Genomic DNA, 20,423 nt, shown 5'->3' on the forward strand with positions numbered 1-20,423 from the left:
AACATTATTGCAAACCAGTACTTAATGTTACCAACTTGTTAAAATAAACAATTTGCAAATGTTACGTTTTTTCATTTGAACTATGTACATATAATTAATCTCTCTATTAAATACTGTCAACCTTCTCAAGTGGTTTTAAAGCAAAAAAAAAACTTTTACTTCTTTGTCTACATTTTAACGTTGTTTTTATGCAATAACGTTCTCAATACAATTATTTCTATGCCTAAAAAATCTGATTCAAAATTGAATTAATCCGATGATAAGTATTTTTTATCGTGAACTTTTTGTGTTAATTTCACGAATGAGTCAACGATCAATTTTTAAAATTCATGATTGTGATTCATTATGAAAATGATTTATCTGACTAATATTATAAATGCGAATGTTTAGAATTTAGATGGATGGATGTTTGTTTGAAGTTATCTCCGGAAAGGCTCAACGGATCTTGATGAAATTTGACACAAATGTAGAACATAGTCTGAAAGAACACATATGCTACTTATTACTTTTTTAATTCCCCGCGGACGGAGTCTTAAAAATCTTAAATATTCATTTTCATATAATAAAATCTTTAAAGGCAATTAAAATTACAATTTAATTAAGCAAAAAAAAGAAACAAACTTTAAGAACCAGATTTTTGTCAGGTCGATGTAATACGATTGCATAATACACAGTAATTTTTCAGTAAAAGAAATCTTATAAATTAAGTTAAATAAGTATCACAATATAGCATCTCTTTACTTTTTTGCAAATAAATTTTAAGGATTTAAGAAAAATTGCATTTTTTCCAAGAAATTCTTACAAAGGGTACTGAAAAAAAAAATAAAAAAAAGTTCTTCACAATTTTCATTCAAGTGAAATTTTCGCTATACAAGGTCAAGTTCTAGGAAAGCTCATTGTGAACATAAAATTTTCCTTTAACTCCTGAAAAGAAAAACATGAGATGTCACGCTGTGCAGCAACTTTCCCAAGAGTCGAGGAACCCCCGAGTACGTGCCAGCGGGCACGTAACTCTTGCAGCGTGTTTACAGTCGCCATCGTGTTATTGTAATCTACTGCCATGTGTCCAACAGGCAAAGAAAAATGGCCTCTACGATACGATTGATAAAACGAAACAAAAGCGATTATTGGATTCCGCATCGACGCTAACGTAATGGCCGTGGAAATGTTGAAAAATTGTAATTTGAAGTGTTATAAATTATCTACTTCTTAATATTACAATAACGAAACTAGTTAAGATTTTTTTTGACACAATGAAACAAAAAAAAATATTCAGATCCACTTTTGACTGATAGTCCGATCTGTGATAACATAACAATAAGGACAAACAAATATGATGACTAGACACATTATTAAAAATATATATCTTCAATTGATGACTAAGCAATCTATGTAATATATAAAAGAAAGTCGTGTTAGTTACACTATTTATAACTCAAAAACGGCTGAATCGATTTGACTGAAAATTGGTGGGCACGTAGCTTACAACCAGGAAACGGACATAGGATAATTTTTACCCCGTTTTCAATTTTTATTCCGCGCGGACGGAGTGGCGGGTAAAAGCTAGTTTATAATAAATGTTTAGTAAATCACAAAAAGGAGCCGTAAGGAATAACTGTCTAAAGATGTTAATAGGTTAGTATAAATATTCAAGAACAAGCTAAAATACAACGTTACTACGATTTGGAAGTAGAAATGGTACGAAAATAGGATTTTATCACCTAACACTACAAAAGCTATGTGCTAAGAAATTAATTCAATATTGTGCGACGAAATACCACTTGTAAACAAGATAAACATATCAAACATACGTCAGATTTTATATCAACAGCTTCATCGGACGGAAAACTCACATGATCAAAGACGTAAACGTAATTCTGTACTAGCTAGTTAATCTTTGTTTATTTACTAAAGAAATACCAAATAAAAACTATTGCAGATTCTCACTATGGCATAGTCCTATTAATAAATTCAATAGATATATTATTGAACATCAGATTTATAATCCAAACATCACCTTAATAAATTAGTTCTCAGTTTAAAAAAATCGGTGTCAGTCGGGCGAACACTGCTTAGTATAGTTTGTCCGCTCTAGTGCGTTAAATAAACGCAATTTACTTTCCTACAAATCGTTTCCTATAAATCAAATGCATTACAATTAGTAAATTACTAGCTTTTACCCGCGACTCCGTCCGCGCGGAATTAAAAAAAAATAGAAAACGGGGTAAAAATTATCCTATGTCCGTTTCCTGGTTCTAAGCTACCTGCCCACCAATTTTCAGTCAAATCCATTCAGCCGTTCTTGAGTTATAAATGGTGTAACTAACACAACTTTCTTTTATATATATAGATACTAGGTGTCGCCCGCGATTCCGTCCGCGCGGAATAAAAAATAGAAAACGGGGTAAAAACTATCCTATGTCCGTTTCCTGGTTCTAAGCTACCTGCTCACCAATTTTCAGTCAAATCGATTCAGCCGTTCTTGAGTTATAAATAGTGTAACTAACACGACTTTCTTTTATATATGTAAAGAAATTGTATTTCTTTAAGAAAAATATTAATTTATTAATTACATTTATTTTTTCTGTAAAGAAATTGTATCTCGCTTACTTTTCTTCATTTTATTATCTGGCATCATTTTTGACGTTGACAGTTAAGAGAATTTTAATGTAAAATAGTTAAAACTTTAAAAAGAAGGTTAAGAAAAGTAAGCGGAATTAACTTTAATTGTCGTTTCTTCACTTTTTAGCAACACAATTGTGCTTTAATTCCGAATTACAATAAAATCGTCTTATAAAACGACGTCGTACGTCTTATATATATATAGATATAGATAGATTTAAAAAATTACTTCGGTTTTGACATGTTCATAATACATTGACGTATCAAGTGAGTGTAAAAAAAAACAAAAATCTCATATTAATATTGATATAATTGATGACTGTACGAAGGCACTTGTCACAAATATTCGTGCTTGGACTTTCAAAACTGATTTTACTGTTTTGAAATTATATTCTCACATCATCATAACAAAAACCCACATCACGATGAAGTAGCACTGATTATATGAACTCTATTCTTTGTCAGTGTGAGTACAAATAGAACTTTCAACGGGACGCTATCTCGACATGTCCGCAATCTTGATGGATTGTCTTCAACCGTATTGTTCATTGATATCACTCGTGACCATTGTCTATCATACTTTTCTTTTACTTAATCAAATCTAGTAATTCACCACATTAGATGAAAATGGCTATAATAGTCGGCGCCGATTAATCACGTACATACAGTATAGCGGTGTCGGCACCGACTTGTAACAATCCTGTCTAGGCATTAAATAAAAACGGCTGGATATAAGCTGGTGGATTAACTATATGTAGGTGTAGTAATTTTTAATTAATCTATATCTATATATATATAAAAGAAAGTCGTGTTAGTTACACTATTTATAACTGAAGAACGGCTGAATCGATTTGACTGAAAATTGGTGGGCAGGTAGCTTAGAACCAGGAAACGGACATAGGATAATTTTACCCCGTTTTCTAAACTACTCAAAACAAAATAGGGCCCACCGAAACTTTGTCTCTAATCGTGTTTATAAATAACTCATATACTTATCATTGACAAAATGAAGCACTACCACTTCTAGCACACATGTTTATTAGTTCATAATGATGTTTTAAAAGTTAACTTTTTTGTTGATTTCAAGTGGGGAGACAAAAAAGTAAAGTGCTTACCCATTTACCCATTTCTTACTTTTTCAATCGTTTGTGTTCTCAGTCTTGCTTTAAGCGCAATACTTTGATCACATTTTGTTTAGCTGTGTTTTTTAGTTTCGGCATTATTCCCGATTACAATGCCAGATTCTCGTCGTCATATGGATGTGGAAACTTCGACAAGGGCAGTTCTTTTGCTTCAAGAGGGAGAATCGCAAAGATCGGTTGCATCTCGCCTTGGTGTGTCACGGCGAGCTATTCGAAACATATGGGAGCGGTTCTAGGAGACAGGTAGTGTGGCGAGAAGACCTGGATCAGGAAGGATTCGAGCCACAACTGCTCAAGAAGACCGGTACATTCGATTGACTGCGCGCCGGGACCGCACGACAACCGCCCGGGCCTTGCAATCCCGGCTAAGGCAATCTACTGGCACACGTGTTAGTGGTCAAACCATTCGGAATCGACTCCACGAGGACGGGCAAAATTCTAGGATGCGTGTTATTCGTTTAAAATTAACTAGGGCTCACCGGGCAGCACGTTTGAGGTTTGCGCGTGAGAATTTGCACTGGACCATGGACAATTGGAGGACAGTACTCTTTTCAGACGAGTGTAAAGTCAAGTTTTTTAGCGATGACAGACGTGTACGTGTGTGGAGAAGAGAAGGAGAACGTTTTACTGAACCATGCATGCACGGTACTGATCGGTTTGGGGGCCCGAGTGTGATGATATGGGGCGTTATAAGCTTGTTAGGCAAAACAGAGCTAGTGATCTTGAACGAAGGGACGGTCACTGCAGCCAGTTACGTCGAGCAAGTAATCCGACCTCATGTCATCCCATATTCACAAAGAGTAGGTGATAATTTTGTGTTTATGCAAGACAACGCTCGTGCACATACAGCTAGGGTCACTCAGAGGGCACTTTCTGATGCCAATATCCCGGTTTTACCTTGGCCAGCAATGAGTCCCGATCTCAACCCGATTGAGCATTTATGGGATCTATTGAAAAGAAGGCTTAAAGAGACCCATAGCCACGTTAACAGCCAACAGGACCTCATAAACGCGCTGAAACTCTGTTGGGAACGAATACCCGACCAAAACATCGCTCATCTGATTGAGAGTGTTCCAGATAGGCTCAGAGAGTGCATACGGAGCAAAGGAGGTCCTACTCGATACTAAAGAAAAGCTCCCGGCAAGTTTATTAAAAACAAACAGTGACTATAAAAGTTTTTATTGACAGACTACTTAGTGCTCATTTTCTCTAAAAATGAGTGTTTGAGTGTATTACGATAAAATTAAACAATTCAAACGTTATTTTGTGTTTACTTAATGTGTAAAACCCTTATTCAACATCGACTAATTGTAAAAATTTAATAATCATGTATGCACATAAATTAAGGGACAAAAAGATGGTGGGCCCTATTTTGTTTTGAGTAGTATATTTTTTATTCCGCGCGGACGGAGTCGCGGGTAAAAGCTAGTTTATAATAGTTTCACATGAAAGTTGTAACAATTTAATTTACTTTGTGTCTTAAAACTTTCTTTGTAAAAACATAGATAAAAGCAATTGACAAAACAACTGACAGCTTACATTTACTTCACTCAAATCGTCTCATACTAACTTTTAAAGGTAACATCGTCGTAAACAATACAATGATTATCAGTTCAAAATAATACTTTAGTAACACCGTACGTTTCAGTATGTTGAGAGATTGTTTAATTATATTTATAAATCAAATTCAATCACTCTAGATAAGTGTGACGTTGTAATTGGATTAGGAATTGCGTGACGGAGCCACCGCATCGTTAGAACTCATTGGTAACTGTACGGCATAGATAATTAAACTTTTTGCTGACACTACAATACATTTGTAACTTTTTCTACACTGTTGTCAATCAAATATATATTCTTTGTATTGCAGAATATAATTTTAATTAATCTGCACTGAAGTGGAAGAGATCAATTAGGAAAGACTAAATCATCATTGGATCTAGCTAGGGAGATGAATGCTTAGCTCTTCTTAGGATGTATAAACTTAGCTATGTAATTATCTAGAAAGTTTATTCACATGTCGAACTGTGTCATAATAAATTCTACAAGGTTTGTACATACATATTGCATAACACCGTCCCCTTGACAGCAATGTAAGTACATTGTATTAAACCTACTGGTGCGTGGTAAACTTAAACAACATAGTAAGTCACATGTTTGTATTCACAACGTATTGAAAGTTGATATATCTTCTTCCCACGTTTAAATATGAACCACAACAATTATTTAAATTTGTTATATCTCGGAAATTTTGTACGTGTTAATTTTAAAAAATTGTATAAGATATTAGTCAAAATATTATTTTAGAAAGAATTGCCATATCACAGAATATGTCTTTAACAAGAATAGACCCTTTATATACTTTTTATAATCTGAAGGGTATTGAATTTAATGTCTATTTATTCTCAATTCACGTATGACAGTTGAGAACAGTAAGAATTCCGTTAAAGCAATGAGAAACGAATGTAATTCTTGTAAGATCTTGTTGCCAAGCGCACAGCGTCATTGTTGGCGGGATTTCTAATGTATCAAGTCGGTACATTTATAATCTGCATAATGCTGGCGTGCTCTATGCATTCCACGTCACATCTGACATCGGTGACATTCCATATTTAAATTTTGTAACCATAGACAACTGCTTTCTATTGTTTTATTCTTTTTTATGTTATTTATTAGTCTATGGTAAAATATTGGTCCTTTAGTTAGGCATTTAGTGTGCGATTTAACTATGTATTTCTATTTTTAATAAAGTACAATCCCTTACACTTTCCTTCGACATTGTTTTTAATAAATCTACGCGAAATTTAACACCGGATCTTTTTACAGATAAAAAGCTGCAAATAACTGATATATTTTAAAGGAGATAAACAGGTTCGAGAAATAAAATGTCTATACGATTTCGCGGTTCTGTCGGTGTTCAGAGGGAAGCTATTATTCTAAATTGTCTTCAGTGCAGCGGTGCACACGTAACGAGGTCGCGACTGTTACTTCCGAGAAATTTACTAGCGCCCGCTTTAAGAACAAATATAAATAAGTACTTTATATAATTACAGATACGTTTTCTCAACCGGCTTGTCATATTCTTATAAACTTTCGTATCAATTCATGGAATTTTGCCGCCATTTTTGTTATATAAAGCGTTAATTTAAAATAAATATAAATAATTAACTGATTTTTAAGATGAACAAACTCACAAGTATTACTTTTTTATTCATTCAGACTCAACAAGTTGGTAATCGTTTATTTTTCTTTTTACCGAGTAAAAAAATTTATTAACATTGACGGCCATTAATGTTTAAATGTCAATTGATAAACTTAAAAAAGATCGATAAAATAAGATCAATATGCAATTGTTACTTCGTTGGCTTTTGTTGTACATTGCCATTTGGTCAACAATGTATTCTTTGTTATCATTAATTGACTCTAGATGTCGCCTTACATACAAATATAATACACAGAATTATCAACTCTGATAAATGTGTTTGCATAAGTTACTACGCTAGTGACAAGGATCAATTACTAATAATAGAAGGGTACAACTATGTATTTCCGGAACGGTTTTATGTGCGAAAAGATATTGGAAGCACAACATTTTTGCAGTATTTTTCAAAAACAAGTGAAGTAGTTATAAGCGTGTTAAAAAGAATTTAGCTTACGAATTTACTTTCAAAAACAACATTTTTAAATCTTCTCAAAATTATAAATACGAATGTTTGAGATGTACGTTCTGAAGAAACCTTTAAACAATAAAGGTTTCTTCAGAACGGCTTAACGGATCTTGTTAAAATTTGGTTTAGATGTAGACGTAGTCTGGAAGAACACAGGCTACCATTGAAGTTTTTTTAATTCCGCGCGGACGGTGTCGTGGGCAACAGCTAGTCCCTCATAGTGTGTCAAATTGCGAGGAGCATGAAATAGTACCAATACAATTCTAAGAACTTTGTCAATAGAAATTAAGATTGTCCTCGATTTCCGTATACAGCTTAATGTTTTTTTGATTAAGAATCTTTCCACGAAGTCGTTGCAATTAGATGTTAAGGTGCGACAGGCGACGGGCGAGCTTCTGCAATAGCGTAGTAGAGAGCGGCCCTTACAAGGGCACGTTTAAAACGCATACCTTGTAAGGTGTGATCGTGTTAAGAATTAGTGATCGGATGTATAAATAACTAGCAGTCGCCCGCAACTCCGTCCGCACGGAAATTAAAAAAAAAGTAATAAGTAGCATATGTGTTCTTCCAGACTATGTTCTACATCTGTACCAAATTTCATCCAGATCCGTTGAGCCGTTCCGGAGATACCTTCAAACAAACATCCATCTATACATCTAAACATTCGCAGAAATAATTGTATAGAACACAAAAATCTAATCATTACCAAAAGCGGCAATAATCACAATAATATATTTTTAATATTCAAAGGAAAAATCACAAAAAAAAACGATTCGAATCGAAAAATAATAAACGGCTGATTAAAGCTGATAAGGCCAAAGTACACCTTTAAACAGCCATACTTTCGAGTAACCGTTCTTTAGAATAAAATTCCGTAGTGCATTTAAAATAAAGATAAGACCGAAAACCTTTCACAATTTTCAAGTCTTATCTTTAAGCTTTATTTTATAAAACAGGTGAATACACTAATATTTTCAGTATTTGTATCTAAATATAATTTCGATGTTATTTCTATAATTTACAGGCAACACGCCAAACAACTCCACAACACAAACTAAATAACTAGAAAGAAAGGACAAAAACAGATACGTATAAAAATCCTTATTCGTGAATCATTTTATGGCATAATTGATAAAACATATTGAACCTGAATAATTAAAAAAATATTAAGTTTTTTTTTAATACCAGTACCTACTCGCATTAATTGGCAGACTTTACCAACGACCGTGTCACTGGCAGTTCTGTATTCACATTAAAAAAAGTAACGGATGTTTAAAAATAACTACAGGCGAGAAATTGTTTATGTCGAACAAACTTGTATGATGTATTGAATTCACCGCCTTTTTAATCCCTGTTTTACAATGCGCTAAAGAGAATGTGCACGAATCCGCGCCATAGTATGACGTCATAGGCATCTAAGAAATTAGGTGCAACCAGTTGTCATTTCAAAAAAAAATTTGGTTAATAAATTTCTTGCGATTTTACACAGGTTAAGGTCATTGACCTATAAAACGAGTAGCGAAAGTTTATGCTCTTATTTAAAAATAAGAAAAATACCTTATCATGCTCAAATTGAACTTATTTTATGCAATATTGATAACAAATTGGCGGTTTACCACGTCTGTACGTCCAGACATTGACACATGTTGCAATAACATACATTTAGCAATATAACCTCAAAATTATTGCTGCACATGTTATTCACGAGCACGTGCGTCCTCAACTATCGGATCGTGGCATTACAATTGTATTACGTATATTTATATTATATACGATAAAACACCGAAGACATTTTTTATTATTATAACATGTCATTCATTTTTTTGTGTAACCAACTACTAAGATGTTAGATGGCTGGCCATTCACGTTTGTCGTGTTCGGATTTTGTTACAAGTTGGGAAGTGTAATATCACAAGCAAAATAGCAAAATGACTTCATTTCATCCCACTTCTGAAGCTTGGGTCATTAATAGGTTCAGATTTTGTTGGTAAGCTAGCGTATAAAGCCGGAGCCACAGACCAATATCACTGCAATAAAACATGCAACTGATGTGACACATTTATTTTTATATGTTTCATATAACGAAGTGCGAGCCGTAACGATAACTTAGCAGATATTGCAATCTATTACATCGGTTTTGATTCTTAAATATTATTAAGTATTTGAAAAAATAATATCAAAGAATGAAAAAATGGTAGCATTCCAAAACGATATTTTTATACAAATAAGCTAAAATTAAGCTGTATGAAGTATGATTACTTTTAACTAGCAGGTGCCAGTGACTTCGTTGCCAGATGTAGCCTTTTTCACTGGGGAATCTACATTAGCTTCGTAACAGTGAAAAAATATTTCAAATCGGTTCAGTAGTTCTACAACTAATAGATTGCTATTAAAAATAAAAGACGTTAGAACTGTCATAAAGTTTTAACCAGTCGATTAATAACTTCGCAGTTTAAACCAACATCAAACCACTATTTCAACACGCGTATAGTAATAACTAATCCTTATAAAGTCGGCGGCTCAAATCATGTTTAAAATGCAAGAGGTTGTGCGCTTTTAAATTGAGATTAATATGGACATTTTTCACAATCCGACGGCCGCGGGCTAAAAGTGTTTGCTCTACGATCACTCCGTTAAAAGCATTATTTAAAACGGAAGCTAATGGAACTTTTTCATTCGACCGTATTAATCGATTTAAGTACTAAGAACTTTTTGTTTACTTTTAAATTTCAAAATTTTATTTACCCTAAATTTTTTCCGTATTTTACTATACCATAACTTACGAAAAATATCGCAGTCAAACGTAATAACAATTTTTTTTATGAATTGAAGCATTTAAAATTTCCCACTTCAAATAAGATCGTATATCAGTGTTTCCTTTGCCTTTCAACATCTGGAAAAACAAAAAAACTAACTGTCAAACACTACGTCGGTCTTCTTTTTTACAATTCGCAATTTATCACAACGGACATTTAGCAAATGCGACTTTCATTGAATAAACTGACACACGTTTGCGGATCTCTTTTTGTTTACACAGCCGAAGCTCCCCCAATTTTATGCTCGTCCATTGAGTTCAAGTTCAAGAACGAATCTTAAATCGATTTCCTCTGAGCCAAATTACTCTCGCAAAAACTCGAAGCAGTTTAAATGGAGACCAGTGATGAATAATGCATCCTGCAGTGGATACCAGGCTTTTTGCCGCTTGTTTTCTACTTCATTTATTTGAAATTCAAAGCGATGTCACAAGCACTGTGGTAGATTATTTTACAAACGAATATATAAATTATTTATTATTCTCAACACAATTCTCTCAGCAAATCGAAAGCCAAAAATGAAAAAGGTCAGCGAGATTCGAGTCTGAAACGATTTGTCTTAAAGTTTTACGTATTGTTTACTTCTTTAACTTCGTAACTTACAAAATTGATGTAAGTTTTATACCTTAAATTAACATTTTAAAGGTTGTTACTGAATTGTTAATTTCGGAATATATTTGCTTTTATTTAGAACATTAATAAATAAATAAATAAATAAACATTAATGGGAGTATTCAAAAGTGTTAGATATATTTTTCACGAGAAAACGGTTAAAACTGATTTATTAGAACCATAAACAACCTTAGGATTGAAGGGCGACATCTGAATTGTAAATGAAGGCTCATAGTTTGATCACTTAAATGGATTATTTAAAAACGGTTATAGATCACTAGACCGTACGGCCCCGACAAACACGGAAGATTCGATCTGTACACAAGATTTGCATACAGGGACGGCAAACCAAACAAATAATAACTCAATTATTTATTGTTTATTTTACTTGTATTTATATCGCCCGCGATTTCGTCCGCCCGGTTTAAAAAAAACCATAATAAGTAGCCTATGTGTTCTTCCAGACTATATTCTACAATTTCAAAGATCCCTTCCAATAATACATTTTTAATTTCTTCTGTTTCGGTTTTTAACTACAGTCAAATGTCTTATTAAAACGTATTTATAAACATCTTACAAGTACGTTAACGAAGTTCTTGTAATAAAAAGCTGTCAATAGGTTTTAATTAAGACAAGTCCATAAACTCAACTGGTGCATACGACCTGCCGACACTAACGATAACAACATTCCACGATCAATCAAGATGCCACTTCACGTTCTTAAATAAAATATTAATCTTAATTTTAACTATCTTATAAAATCAATATACGTCTAAGTGTAGATAACATTAGAAGTCGTTTAAAATTACAATAAACGTACACATAAAATAATACTTTTTTATAATCTCCTTTTTTGATATTTTTAATCTACATGAGCTTGGTAATGTAACGCGCATAAATATAAGACATTAATTTCGAATCAACGGTTACTATTTTGATGATCGAATTCCAATTCGCCATCTCACCATTGTTAAATCTGCACTCAATAAAAGCTAGCAAGACACTTAGACATAATTCAAGCAAATAAAAGAAAACTATTAATAAATATAGCTTTCCAGCAATTATTCTATAACGGTTAATATTTCAAAACTGCACGTTCTCTCTCCTTGACCTTCGCGAATGCAAACATGGCCGCCTGAATCGCGCGAAAATAAAATAGAAAGATATTACTCGGGCCGCCAACTACGTCATTCTAAAGTAATTAATTATTTTATTAAACTTTTTTTACATAAAATAACTTGAAATAATTCATATGCAACTAACGCTAAAGTATAATAGTATATGAAATCTGCATCATCATCATCATCAACAGCCTGATGATGATGATGATGATGACATATTTACTACGAAAAAACTATTTAATTTTAAATTTATTTTCCAATTCACGCATTCAAAGCACGTTTACCATAAATTTCCTAATGTTATTTAGTCGTCAGGGTTTGCGCAATTGCGGTCCGCAAACGCGCTCTTTATCGAAGATGGAGTAAGTCGTGAGATGAAGCACGTCGGCAGTAACCAACGCAAATGATACCAAATTGTAACGCAATTTTTATCGGATATCATATTAGCTTGCAATCTGCTTTATCAAAACGATGAAAACTACATACTAGCAAGCGACAATTGTGTTTTTTCTTGTAAACGTTTATGGATAAATCATAAAGTACGCTTGAAACACAGAGAAAGTGATGGGAACAAATTATGGATTATCGGTTGAAAGACTTAAACGAAAACAATTTTTCTTTTTTTCGTTTTCATTATTAAATTCAAGATATCAACGTGTTTGTAAAAAATGACTTTTCACAACGAGTTTTAAACTTGCTATAAAACCGAGAATAATCTAGCTGCTTTTTCTAATCAATGTCTATCTATTTTCAAATCGTGATGCGTTAATTACTTCCATATCGGCTACAAAAGGCTACGTCACAGAGATAATACGCAACGCAAACGCTCGTGCGATTTCTACAAACAAGGCTATGCCGGTTTCACACACCGGCAGAAAACTGTGGTAGAGCAGTAGACAGTGCAGTACTGCTATTGTTTTATTAAACACTCCGAGAGAGAACAGTACTGTTTAGATAGTAACTGTGGGTATTGAATGTAGAGAGGTATATCGGTAGGGATAGACCCAAGTTGAGACGGATGAATTGCTTGAAAGGTTAATCAACTGAGAACAGTTACAACTGAGATGAGGATAGTTCGATCTGGAGAATGAAAATCTGATGCGTCGATCCTATGTAAGGACAGGGAGAAGATGATGATGAGTAGCTGTGTGTTGAAACAATAGCAGTACTGCACTGTTTATTACTCTACCTCAATTCAACACATGTGATAAACGAGTTACAAACTACGTAAGCGTACATACGCGATTGCGAAAATGACGCGAACACTAAAGACCTCACACGCCGCGTCATGGCGCTAATACATCTTATTTCCAATGTAAACAGTTTCATTAATTTTACATAGTTACATAAAGTTCAGTGACACGCAATAAATTATTACTTCCACAAATATTATGAAATAATATTTATTCAGGTTGTAATCTTACTAATATTATACTACGAATGTTTAGATAGATGGATGGATGTTTGTTATTAGGCTTCTCCAGAAACGTATCTTGCTGTAATTTGACAAATAAATAGAACATAGTCTGATGGAACAAATAGGCTACTAATTTTTTAATATCGCGCGGAAAGGGCGTCATCTATTGACCAATAAAAATGTTTCTATTTTGTCATTCGTCGTGGCGCATCGCCCGCATTGCAATCGCATTCCAATAATTTTAAAACTATTCAAATAAGACGCCATAAATCATCATCAATATAATTTAACTCTCCATAAAAACAACATTCACCAATTACTAATTAAAAAAGACAACTTGAATAAATAAAAGTAAACTTAATATTATTCAAACGTAAGACTTGGTACATTCATTGACATAATTCACATTCTTTCATTCATTTTTTTCACTTCGTAAGTTGCTTTTCGTAATACTTTAAGATCCTATTTGCATATTTTGTCCTTGAAACTCCGATCTGAATATAAAATGTTTGTCCGTACGTCGCATCTGTTACATAATTAATCTGTTACATAAGTTACTTATGTATATAAATACAAATACTTCCCATTGATAAGTTTCCTCGGTCTGTTATAAATCTTCCGCTTCCTTTTCAATTAAATTGTCTATACTAGTTATATAATTTTGTTTTAAATAACATATGGATGATTTTGGCATTTTAATTTTTTTATATGGCAACTTATATTTTGGATTACCTTTCGCTGTATAATCGTTTCCAACTCGAATTCAAAATATTTAAACCTCACAGGTCCGCTAATCCATCAGCCGTGCTCAGCCAATATATATTTATGTACCTATATGATAGAATTAATGTTAGATATTAAGTGCAAATTGCTGTCGTTGCATCGCTGTAAACGATACTTCACGTTTTGTAGATATGAATTATTTATGTAAATTACGAAAGATATAGTAAGAAAACATAATAAGTATCGTAAACATTTAGAAGAATACATATATCGTTTCATTGTTACAGTATAGCTACGCGGACACCGCAACCGCTGCATATATCACTGGCTTTGCTGGTGGTCGTGGCGTGGCTGCTGAGGCCAGGACCCGCCGCAAGCTTGCGCGGATGGCGCGCACTCTACGTCGCCGCTGTCGCCACGCACCTCGGCGCACAAATATGGATGACGCTAATTTCTGGTCAGTACGACATCATCACCCTAATTCAACCTATCAAGCTATACGTAGGGTCTTTTCAACATACCTGGTCTACCTGCTCTTAGGACAAAGATACCCGCAAAAATTAGATTGTTAACCCGTCTATGGGTTGGCAAAATTAAGAATTAACGTATAAAATCTTCACAGAAGTAGTTATGTAGGCGGATGTCGAGACGTATTTATTGATTGTGACGGCAAATAAAAAGCTTGCCAATTTTTTAAATTTAGTTGAAAATGTACATGCTGTTTATTTTTTTATCAAAGATCGAGACGGTTGCGTTCTATTTTCTCCGAGTGTACCAGAATTTTTAAGGTTTCGATTCTAGTCTAGATTTACGTAACAAATTTTGTTATAAAATTTATACAAAGCGCGATATCTGAATCTATAATTACGTATAAAATTCACCTGTCTTAAGTAAAAAGTAAGACTTGAGTATCAGTCGGTCTGTGTCGGTCATCGTCCGAGCGCGCACTAGCCCCTGCCCTTGGCCAATTCTCAGAACAAGGGAGTACAAAAAACAGGAATTACATCTCATACGAGAACCCTCCGATAATGCATTTGCGATGTGTACTTATGCATTTTTTTCTCTTTGCTTTTTCGATTGTTATTTTTCATTTTCCATTATTGTCCACTTTAAAATACGTTAATAAACGTAAGTAACATTAACATTATTATAAGATAGACTCACACACTTTTAAGTTTAGTTGGATAGACGTAATAAATGTTGATTTCTATCTAATATCCACATAAAGAATAGAAACAAAAGAAGCACTAATAATTGAACATCAAATACTTTTGTCGCATTGAGTATGCAATAATGTATAAGCCCACAGCAAACAAATCCACTCAAGGGGATTGTTGACCTAATTGTTCCGCAGGCGATTAGGAAATCGGTGTACAAACATTGATTAATTTAACATGCGCCACATTTTTCCTCTTTGTTTTACAATTGAGATGTATGCGTAATACAAACGGTAAACTTTTTTTTCTAATAAACCATCACGCAATTATAAAATGGGAATTGGAAATTTTTTAAATGTTATTTAATGACGCGATATTAAATTTTTTTTTGTAATATATACTATTTCATATCCCCCCCCCCCCTTAGTTGAGGTATCAATTACATAGAGTTGCCTCGCCTATATAAATTAACCGGTTCATAACAACCCTTCATATAAAATTTACATTGTAGTTTCATAAAGGGTACCACCGATCATCAGTCTGAAGTATCTTCAACCATTACACAACACTTTTGTACTCTAAAAAAGCTCCACATGCGTCAAATTCACATCTCAGTTCCACCTCACGTCTTTAAACAATTAATTGCAATACATTTTATTGAGAATTCAATTACGTTTTTATTTGAAATTCGTCGCAACAGCGGGAATGAACCGCGCTGCATTTGGTCTGCGCAAGCGCAGTGCAGTTTAAAATTCCACGCAGCATAATGTAATGACATATATGATTGTTTTCCGGTTATTTAAGAAATATGAACGAAAAGGAATGTGCGAGGGCATTGTTCTTATATTTTGGCACAAATCAATTGTATGTACAAATGTATGACTACTTTAAGATATTATTTAAACGGACTTATTTCTCTGCACATTGAGAAATATGTTTAGTTTTGTTTCGTGTTAAAAATTTTCAATAAAGTAGATAGCATACTTGAGCTTGAATTCCTTATAATTATAATAATTACAGAAAAATGTAATTACTAAAGTATACGAAATAAACATACAAATTTAAAATATAATATTTAACTTTTATTCGGCAATCGAGGTTTTTTATCTGTAAAAGGTTAAATCAATTATTTCTTTTATAGAAAACGTAATTAGTACCATATTTTTTTGCAATATGACGGTTTTTTTTTATAGGAGAAGGGGCCAAACGATTAACATACTAAAATTATATTTATCCAATTAATAATTATACAATTAGGCCAGACCAGGCCACTTAAAGGACTTCTCTACTACATTGGTATTTTGAAACACGTTGTATAAAAAATAAGAATATATACAGTATGTTGTAGAAACATATAATAGACGTACGCTAAAGACTCCGTTCCTTCTCTCGGTCGGTGTCCCAATTCTCTGATTGCCTGCGGTTGTGACAATTGACGACTGCTATATGACACTCTTCCTGGATCTACTGATTTGACCTTTAATTGAGCCGTTTGATATATTTGACATCATTACAATTAAATTGTAACAATGGAATTTTTATCTTAACATATAGAACCGTCTGTCATCCTCAAAAAAATGGCGGAAAATAGAAACACATCTGCTAACACTTCCCTTCTCATAACTCTTTTATTTTCCTTACCACTGCACCCGGACTAGCAACGTAACTTGACGTGTAAAATTGTATAACTTTACACTTTCTCACTCGATAGCTAATTGTTTTTATATTACAGGTGTCGTTCTATTCTTCTCGCTGCCTCGACACGAGTTCGGACGTGTACAGACGGTGCTCTTCCCCGTGTACTACGCGTTCAATGCGGTGGTGAGCCTGCTGGCCGTGCTCGCCTACTTCCGCACTCAAACTCTCACACACTTCCAACACACCTCCTGGGTACAGGTGAGATATAAACAACATTATAATTTTGCTAACCTTGTAATAAAACTTTTTAATACAGATGAAAGTAGACTTCGTAGGTAAACTTACGGTACCTACTTTCGGTCCGTTGCTCGTTTGCCCCCTTCTCCTATAAAAAAAACCTACATTTAAATGAGAGAAATGATGGATTTCTTAATTAAGGACTCTGTGGACTTACTAAATAAGTGTATGATGTTTAAATCAAAACATCCATAATAGAGATTACAAGGGTGTTAAATATGCTCTGAAGCGGTTCGAGAAAATAAATTTATGGCCGTGCTCATCTCGGCGGCGGGTGCAATGTCGCGCACCCAGAATTTATTGTAATGCTACGGTACATAAATGAAATTACAGTAGGTCATTTGCAACATAAAAAGAGAGTTATAATGTTGTAGGCCTTGTGTATAAATAATTTAATAGCGTGATTGTTCAACAGAAATGTAAATTACACAGCATTGTGTCTTAACGAAACAAATCATCTCATACAGTGAAATGAGCAAGAATTTACTTTATATAGATATATTTTATTGACGATTGTCATACGTGAATTTACAATAATAAATTAATTTAATCCATGTAATATTTTCATACAGTTATAGCAGTTAATTCATATGTTAAATAAATAACCTGCTAGCGGTTACTTGAAAAAAATGGCGCCAAAGTTTCACCTTGCCCTTTTCAATTAAATTAATATATCTGACCTTAATAATTATTGCGAATTAAAGTATTAACAAGTACGCTTAACGTAATCCATTATTGTATAATCAAGTAAGCCATTCACATTTATTTGATCAAACCTAATTTAAAAATAAACTTGAACTTGATTCTATGAAACATTCTGTCTTGTACTTTATTATAATCATACTTAATAATCTTCAAAACCTTCATTTTATACTTTCTGCTGAAACGAGGTAGACTAAAAGTAAATTGGTGGCACTAAAAATAAAATAAAAATGTCAAAAACATGAATCTAAATATCATCTGACAGGACGTTCACATAACGATATTAAAAAAAAAAATAACTTGGCACGTTGTCCGCCAAGAATTGAAGTGGCCATAACCTTACCGTGCGCCTGCCAAAATATCTGTTACAGTTATTTTGTCATGTAGGTAAAAATAACAGCTTATATATTACTGCTAACTTTAAAAGCCGTTTGTATAACATCCTTGACCTTTTTAATTTAAAGTCTTATGAGCTGGAATGCAAAAATGTTATTTAACAAAAACAATCAAGACACGACTACGAATTTTAAGGTCATATTTAATCTGTAAACAAATGATAAGTCTTATGAAATATTTCAGCAACAGATCATCAATGTAGTTTTCGCGCGTAAAAATTAGTATACGTCATATTTGCAATTTCCCAAGGTTTCGTAAAGTTTGAAACTTAATAATAGCTATTTAGTTATCAAATTATTGCACCGCAATTCTTACAAATTACCTTTTGATTAATAATTGCAACGGAAATATTATAACTAGCGAGCTTTTATTCTTATAACCCTTGACATACATATTCTGAAGAAACATTCACAACCAGTTTATAATGTACAAAGCTTAAATATATTTATATAAAGATTGTATTATCAATACATGACTTGAGATCAATGATAAATGTCTTGTCTGACAATCTATGACTTTAAGTAAATCGAGGTATTGAGCGCAGAGTCTTATTTACTTACTTTCATCTTATTTTTAAACAATTTATCAATAGCATTATTATCTGTTGTTACAGCTAGCGTTGCTGCTAGCAGTGTTCAGTATAGAAGTGTACGTGCGCTTGCGCCTCGTGCAGCCCATGCTGCGCGCCAAGCACGTCAAGACGCAGATGGAGGAGGCTGCGGGGGGCGGACAAGAGGTAATACTAACACCAATTATTTTGAATTAAAAAACCTTATTCGTTGCCTATACTCTAGTCTAGGATGTAATCTATCTCTGTTCCAAATTCCATCCTGCCCCAACAAATATCTATCCGTCGAAATTTTCGCATTTATAATTAGTAAGATCCAAAATATAAAGGCGTCAATCGGATCTTGTGTTGTTAACTGACAGCTAACCAGAGACATCCACAACAGCTGTTTTTGCATTTTATGAAAATAATAATTTAATTTATTTATTGTGTGTAGGTGGGTCATCTGGTTATGGGCGAGCTGGCGCACTGTCCACGCTACATCCGCGTCCTGAAGACCTTCCGAGCTTATCACTCCACCATCGCGATGGGAACCATGATCGCCCTCGGCTGCTCCTGCTATTCCACCATGATTATAGTAGACTCTATGTGCCTCTAGACGCGAGTGCGACAACATACCACTAAACGAAACGTCCAATGTTTTATAATTTTAAATCTTTGACGTTTACATTGTTTGTGTTGTCTATGGATGTTGTAGTTAAGGAAAAGTAACTCTTTAGTATTACTGTTTGTTTTTCGTTGTGCGATATGTACGATGTTTCATGTATATAATATGACATGGTTATTTTTCTTTTAACGTATTCATCGACGAATGTGTTATTTATGTATTATCCAATATGTTTATTATTCACGGAATTCTTGATGTAAATAAAAATTAAATTTTGTAAAATAAACAAAATATTAAATTGTTTACATTTAAATTAAAGATTCAACACGTATTTCAATTCTAAGATTTTCATAAAATGGCTAATGTTGTGATTACATTTTTAGTGCAGTTATATATGTCCAATCCAGGCTGTGCAGTGTGTGGTTTATTAATTATTGCTAAATATTAGTTATTGAACATTTTCTCGTTAAGAGTGATCTGCAAGCGCTGGTCGCGTGAACATTTCCGAACGAAATACGTGTTTTTATTAAATGCATATAATAGATAATTTATAATATAATAACCAATAATAATTCAATTTTAAGTCCCTCGAATTTGGAATTAAGGCATATATATTCTTGCCAATAGTTCTCGTCTTTTTTTATATTTTTGTAATATTACTTTGCAGCCGCTAACCATCTTAATTAAAGCTGCTTGGTTACTAAAAACGCGACAATATCAAGTCGCCCGCTGTCAGAATTCCATCCAGGAATGCCATACAAATTTAGTCTTAAATATAGCTATTAAGTTTTTAGACATTACGCCGATAATTCAATCGTTTGTAGAAGACTGGAATTTACAAATGTGGCAAAAATAGTGTCACTTGTAACTAAACGCGTTCTGCGAAACCAAAGGATTCATTAAACGTCGTAAACTTTACGTCGAACGATGTTTAAGGAAA

The 20,423-nt window shown here is 33.5% G+C and overlaps 1 protein-coding gene across 1 annotated transcript in view; it reads left to right on the plus strand.

Annotated features, from left to right (window-relative positions):
* Positions 1-19,692, plus strand: part of LOC106716030 (transmembrane protein 205) — a 28,755-nt gene extending 9,063 nt beyond the window's left edge. The window contains exons 2-5 of the mRNA XM_045682049.1: positions 14,406-14,575; positions 17,008-17,171; positions 18,922-19,044; positions 19,313-19,692. Of these exons, the coding sequence (XP_045538005.1) occupies positions 14,406-14,575; positions 17,008-17,171; positions 18,922-19,044; positions 19,313-19,474 (619 nt within the window). The 3' untranslated portion in view covers positions 19,475-19,692. The remainder of the gene's footprint in view (positions 1-14,405; positions 14,576-17,007; positions 17,172-18,921; positions 19,045-19,312) is intronic.
* The last annotated feature ends 731 nt before the right edge of the window (positions 19,693-20,423 follow it).

This window comes from Papilio machaon, chromosome 2 (assembly GCF_912999745.1).
Source record: "Papilio machaon chromosome 2, ilPapMach1.1, whole genome shotgun sequence".
NCBI classification, from domain to species: domain Eukaryota; kingdom Metazoa; phylum Arthropoda; class Insecta; order Lepidoptera; family Papilionidae; genus Papilio; species Papilio machaon.